The sequence below is a fragment of the Sprattus sprattus genome (genome assembly GCF_963457725.1).
Source record: "Sprattus sprattus genome assembly, chromosome: 5".
Classification (NCBI taxonomy): Eukaryota; Metazoa; Chordata; class Actinopteri; order Clupeiformes; family Clupeidae; genus Sprattus; species Sprattus sprattus.
In genome coordinates this window covers 12,342,059-12,348,787 of record NC_137924.1, presented here as the reverse complement: position 1 = coordinate 12,348,787, position 6,729 = coordinate 12,342,059, and the positions used below count along the sequence as shown (strand labels likewise).

The following is a 6,729-nucleotide window of genomic DNA, read 5'->3' as shown; positions in this document are numbered from 1 at the left end:
GCCCCACACACACACACACACACACACACACACACACTGGAAAAACACACGCAAGAGGCAATAATAAATGTCAAAGGTGACCACTTACAAAAAAAAGGCATAAAGGTTAAAAAGGGTTAATGTCTGATGGAGTGTGATTAAGGTCCCATCCATTGACACAGATCAATCAACTGTGCAGATTACAGTCCAAACGCTCCAGGGAGCATTTGGGGGTGGGGGGGGTAGGAGATGGCAAGAGAACATTCACACAAGGTCCCTCTTAAAAGTGTGGCAGGCAGGTACGAGACAGGTCCAAAGGCATACAGGACAGTGCAGGACAGGACAGTGCAGGACAGAGAGAAAAGGCACAGTGCTTTAGAAGCCAGAGGTTAAGAGCACAATGCTAAAACAGTGCCCATACAGGAAGAAAATATGACCAAGAAAAACAAAAAAAGTAGTGCCGTTCATATAGCAAGTATATAAACAATTGAAGTTGGCCAAAATGTTAGATTCCACTAAATGGACAAGAAAAGGGGAATGAAGCATACTGGCGATGCCAGGGGCTTTTGACCTGGGCTGTCCAGAGACAGACTTGTTGAAATGACTGACTGGAAACCATGTACTTTGTACAAGAGTCAACACACTTTTGTGTTATAGACAAGTCCATTTAGCCTGGCTGAGGGAGTGAACCAAAAAAAATCAACACCGTCATGACCAGGACTTCCTGTGAACGAAAGGACGAGATGAAGGCTGTGGTGCTGTGGTCTGGGGAGACACAGGGTGACGGGCACCTGGGCACCTCTGCTCACTAACACAAGCAGCAGACTGCACTCACGGAATGAAAACAAAATGCACCGATTCGGATGATGTCAAATTGAAAAAACAAGTTAATAACAACAATAATCATAATCATAATAATAATAATAATAACATTTATCATAATGAGAGTAGTAACAAAATAAAAACACTGCTTTTCAATCATACTGAGGGGGACAAACGAGCTTCATGTGATGGAAGAGTTATTTCACATTAAGTAAGCATTTAATGCTGACCCAACTAGATGTTAAAAAAAGGTGTGCTAGTTGTCTGGGTTAGGGTGGCGGAGGAAGGTGTGTGTGTGTGTGTGTGTGGGGAGGGGGGGGGGGGTAGTTAGAGGAGGTTTCGGTTTCCGAAAATGTTGTCTGGGTCCACGTATTCCTTGACGGACTTCAGCATGCCCATGCCCACACTGGAGACGGCGTCTTGCATCCACTCCTTCCGGAGTTTCCCAACTGGAGGACAGAGAAGGAACACAAAACATACATAAGAGGAAGAAGAGAGAATATTTGGAGGAAAGAAAGAGAAAAAAAAAATGGCTCTGTACGCCTGATTGCTCAGCAGGCTGCTGGGAGCCAATCAATCTTGGGAGAGTGAGTGAATAAACAGAGGGTGATAAATGCTTTTCTTCAGAGAGGAGAAATGTTTTGCATGGCGTGATTTATGGAGCCCAGCAGACTATCAAACTCATTAGGCTGTGTGTGTTCCCAGAGGAGGAGCCGGCCGCCGCCGTGTGCCATCTCACTTCCCAGCTCGCACTCTCTCTCTCTTCCCAGCTCGCACTCTCTCTCTCACACACTCACTTCCCAGCTCGCACTCTCTCTCTCTTCCCAGCTCGCACTCTCTCTCTCTCACACACTCTCACTTCCCAGCTCGCACTCTCTCTCTCTCACACACACTCTCACTTCCCAGCTAGCACTCTCTCTCTCTCTCTATTCTACCATATCCCTCTCCCGTCCCCACTCTATTTTTTTTCTTTCTCAATCCCCCTGATAAGCGTATTCTGCATGACCTTACAACTCCCTGCCCAGGCTCCCATCAGCACCTCCTTATCCAGTAGAGAGGAGGGAGAGCCCTCCCACCAGCACCTCCTCATCCAGGAGAGAGAGAGCCCTACCACCAGCACCTCCTCATCCAGGAGAGGAGGGGAGAGCAGGGAGAGAGCTCTACCACCAGCACCTCCTCATCCAGGGGAGAGCAGGGAGAGAGCCCTACCACGAGCACCTCCTCATCCAGGAGAGAGCAGGGAGAGAGGAGGGAGAGAACCCTACCACCAGCACCTCCTCATCCAGGAGAGAGGAGGGAGAGAGCCCTACCACCAGCACCTCCTCATCCAGGAAAGAGGAGGGAGAGAGCCCTACCACCAGCACCTCCTCATCCAGGAGAGAGGAGGGAGAGAGCCCTACCACCAGCACCTCCTCATCCAGGAAAGAGGAGGGAGAGCCCTACCACCAGCACCTCCTCATCCAGGAGAGAGGAGGGAGTGAGCCCTACCACCAGCACCTCCTCATCCAGGAGAGGAGGGAGAGAGCCCTACCACCAGCACCTCCTCATCCAGGAGAGGAGGGAGAGAGCTCTACCACCAGCAGTCAGCCTTCATAGCTCTGTCAACGGGATCATGTGGTGACAACGGAGCCAAGATGGCACTCGCAACGGACCCGGGCTGGGTGCCACGGCCTGCTGTCTGTGTTGGACCGGGTGTCTAGTCTGGTCTGGTCTGGTCCTAGTGCCCTGAGCCAGATGTCCAGCGGACACTCTCCAGACCCCGCAGCCGGGGATGCTGGGAAATCTCAAAGCACAGGGAGCGGTAACCTGATCCCCAGCTGCTCCTTGGCACCCTCTGAGGTGCACAATGGGCCAAATATGAGCAGACTGACTCAGAGACTCAGCGACTCAGCGGTTCCTTGTGGTATTCAAACAGAACAGCAAGATTAGAGATAAGAGTCTCTCACAAATCACAGCTTGGCAGAGGCACCTCTCAACAGACGTTCATTCAGGACATTAAAATGCTTATAACAGCTTAATGCAATTCAATGAGGTGAACAAATGAATATGCATTTGTCTTTCACACATTCACACACACACACACACACACACACACACACACACACACACTCCACCAAATCACCGTATCCACTAGTGAGAGGAAGGAGCCTGGGAGTGTGGTGAGCTTTCCCTGAACTAACTCAAATAAGGACCCAAAAGTCAGTGTGTGTGTGCAGAGTAAACACTAAAAAAGGTCACAGTCTCAGGTAAAACAAATCAAAAGGGACCTTTTCGGTTTCCCCGAGAGCTTGCAGCAATTTATAGCAGTGTGCTGGCCACAGACACAGCTCTGCAAGGTCACACTGGGATATAGTGGGGAGGTACACGTATGGGTGCAGAGGGTTCACTATGGTCACTGTTTACATAACAGCCACAGAGTTGAAATGTCTGAGCCAGCATAGCTTTGTTTTTCTCTCTTGCTCCCCTACACAAACACCCACCCACACACAACCTCACACATTCACACACACACAGACACACAGACACACACACCCACACACAGACACATAGACACATAGACACACACACACACACAGAACGTTTTTCCTCCGGGGGACAGCCCTGGCCTCACCTGTGAATTGGGTGAGTGTGGAGCAGGAGTGTGTGTGTGAGTGTGTGTGTGTGTGTGTGACTGAGTTCTGGGGGCAGTGAGTGTGTGTGCGATAGCGAGGTGTGTGCCCTCCCCGCTCTGCTATCAGTGCCGCCCAGCGCCCCTTACATATGTAAATCAGCCATCAGGGGGGCGGCCTCCGCCAGCCCTGGCACAGGCCAACGATGACACTGAGGGGAGGCATGTAGCCCTGCCCCCTGACAGCCCACCAGCCAATCAGCGTGCTGCGTGGAGAAAGCCAAGGGGGACCCGGCCTTCTGGTCCTCCTACTCCTCCTCCACCACCCTCCTCCTCCTCCTCCTCCTCCTCCTCCTCCCTTGTCAGTGCAGAGACGGGTAGGGAGGAGGAGGAGGAGGAGGAGGAGGAGGAAGGTGGGGGGAACAGAAGGTGGTGGGACTGCATCATTGCCTCCATCACGGGGATAATTTACACATCTATCATGTCACTTTCCCTCTGCTCCCAGCGCGCGCATTATCAATCTGCCCCAGCGCCCAGATCACACCGCAACACAAACTTACTAAATGCAAAAGGCTGGCTATGAGTGCATGTACGAGTGTGTGTGTGTGTGTGTGTGTGTGTGTGTTTGTTTGTGTTTGTTTGTGTGTGTGTGTGTGTGTGTATGTTTGTGTGTTTGGTGTAGTAGGTGGAGAGGCTCAGTGGCCCACTGTTGCTTGGCTCTGCCACAGGGGGGCACCATGCAGACACAGGCCCTCCTGCCATAGCTGCCATGTGCCAAATGCCTCCATCTTTAGCCCCCTCGCGCTCTCGCACAGAGAGAGAGAGAGAGAGAGAGAGAGAGACAGAGAGAGAGAGAGAGAGAGAGAGAGAGAGAGAGAGAGAGACAGAGAGACAGAGAGAGAGATAGAGAGAGAGAGAGAGACAGAGACAGAGACAGAGACAGAGACAGAGACAGAGAGAGAGAAAGAGGCACTCCTCTCCAGAAGCCGCCACCTACCCTCTCAGCCCCACATGAACACGAGGCACAGCGCCCGCCCCAGCCCCGCTCCTCTGCGGACGACAGCGCCTGCTCTCGGCAGCCCATGGCCCCAGCTCCAGGCTCCACCACGCTAACCGCCCGAGACCATGATGGATGGCACTGCCGATGATGGATGCCCCTAGAAATGATCCGCCGTGCCCCCTGTGAGGTGCTAAAATACAGGCTTTCCCTCCGAACGGGCTCTCTGTTCGTACTCAATCTGGTAGACTTTGACCTTGTCCCCTATGTGATACAGATGTGCTTTGCATTGTTCACATTCACGGGCGTGCTAACCCTAAACTGCAAAAGGTGTTCAGTCGTAACGATTTATGCCATAAGACATAAGAGAGATTTTGTAATATCCAATTCACAGTGCACCTACCACAGGAAATACTGTCAAATAAGAGCAGCGGAAATAAAACATAATAATCAACTACATTTCCCATGACCCATTTACTCCATCTGTCACAACAGCAGGAAACGTTATTGACTTCAGCCCCATGGCAGCATTGCACTATAAATGTCAACCTCAAGTAGCACTGAGGTGGAAGTATGTGTGTGTGTGTGTGTCTGTGTGTCTGTGTGTCTGTGTGTCTGTGTGTCTGTGTGTCTGTGTGTCTGTGTGTCTGTGTGTCTGTGTGTCTGTGTGTCTGTGTGTCTGTGTGTCTGTGTGTCTGTGTGTCTGTGTGTCTGTGTGTCTGTGTGTCTGTGTGTCTGTGTGTCTGTGTGTCTGTGTGTGTGTTTGGTGTGTGTGTGTTTGTGTAAACTGAGGTTATTCTCTGGTTCTCTCCCTCCTGGCAGGCCGACCTGCTGTAAACACAGGCTACCAAAATGTAGATTTCCTCCCGGTGCCCTCCCACCTCGCCTCTCTAGACTACATCTGTTTTCCTCCACACACAGAACCCTGGGAGAAACTAGCTCCATTTGTCATGTGGTGATTGTGGGCAGACAAAGCGGCCTGTCCGCGCCCAGATAGCGCAGCCCACCGTTATTAATCACAATTACAGAGTGCAGCGTGCACGCAGGAGCTGCATCAATACACCAACCCCCCCCCCACACACACACACACACACACACACACACACACACACACACACACACACACACATTACAACCCCCCCTCCCCCTCTAGGACCGATGCCTCTACAGGCACAGGGCTGGGGGGTTGGCCAGCCCACCGTTTGGAGGTCAGTAGACTTTGGCGATAACAGACGCATCGTTTACGCTGCACCTACTAGCCCCCCTTTATTAGCCGGCTTTTAATTTGGATCAGTCCTCCTCCGGCCCCTCCCCCTGCCTCCTCCGTGGCAAAAAATAGTGATTTAATATTGCAGCTGATTCACAGCATGCTGTTTTTGACAGCGGAGATTTATAGCCTGAAGTGATGTATGAAAACAGCCGGGCGGATGGCAATATAGATAAGGCAGCCATTTCGCATCAACCCAACGGGGCAGTTTGGCTTTCCCCCCCCCCCCCCTCTTTCCTTTTTGTTTCTTTCTCCCTCATCCCCCCCCCCCCCCCCCCCCCCCTCCTCCTCCACCTTCTCCCCCCTCCTTCCTGGCTCATGTTTCATTTTGTCCACGCCGAAAATGAACAAAGAGCGAAAGTGTGGCCATTTGTCTCGGCCACGGCGACCGGTTTTGGACGTGCGGGCGGAAGAGGGTGACAGTTTTTACGCTACGCAGGGCTGGTGCTAACCGAGCGCCGCCAGAGCAGCCGACCCCGGCTACACAAACAGACGTGGCTCAACCCCTCCACCGCGGCAGAGGCTTACTCAGGTTACCCCCACGACAAAGACACATTCCTATTTCTTATTATTTCTTATTTTTTTCCAGACATAGATTAGATGTAGCTTGCTCTTAAAAGAGCAACCTGGTGACATAGCCAAGAAGCCCCAGTTATAACAAGAACACTTACTGTTGCACTGCAGCTTGGCCTATGAGACCATGGGAAGGGTAACACAGGTTCAAAGGCAGTGCATATATTTCTTATTTTGATACCGAACCATATGGTAGGCCAGTCAGTTTGACAGAAGACTAAAAGGATGGAACCCCTGTGCTGTGTTGTTATGGGTGTGTGTGTGTGTGTGTGTGAGAGACACATGCAGGAGGAGTGAGAGAGGCAGACGGGGGGGGTTGGTTTACCTCCGTGGTGGTGGGACAGGCTTCCTCCATTGGCAAGGATCTCCTCTCTGGCGGCATGCTGGAGGAGAACACACTACTCAGACCAAACCAAACACTCCATCTTTCTCATACAGTAACTATACGTTTACACTCAGCCATACACAAATCATCAACTGAAA

At 51.6% G+C, this 6,729-nt stretch overlaps 1 protein-coding gene across 2 annotated transcripts in view; it reads right to left on the bottom strand.

The window, feature by feature from the left end:
• Positions 1–220: 220 nt before the first annotated feature.
• The window catches only part of agps (alkylglycerone phosphate synthase), a gene marked incomplete at its 5' end in the record, with an annotated part of 35,890 nt that continues 29,381 nt past the window's right edge, over positions 221–6,729 (bottom strand). For both annotated transcript variants that reach the window (XM_080839530.1, XM_080839529.1), the window contains 2 exons: positions 221–1,250; positions 6,572–6,629. In XM_080839530.1, the coding sequence (XP_080695656.1) occupies positions 1,129–1,250; positions 6,572–6,629 (180 nt within the window). In that variant the 3' untranslated portion in view covers positions 221–1,128. The remainder of the gene's footprint in view (positions 1,251–6,571; positions 6,630–6,729) is intronic.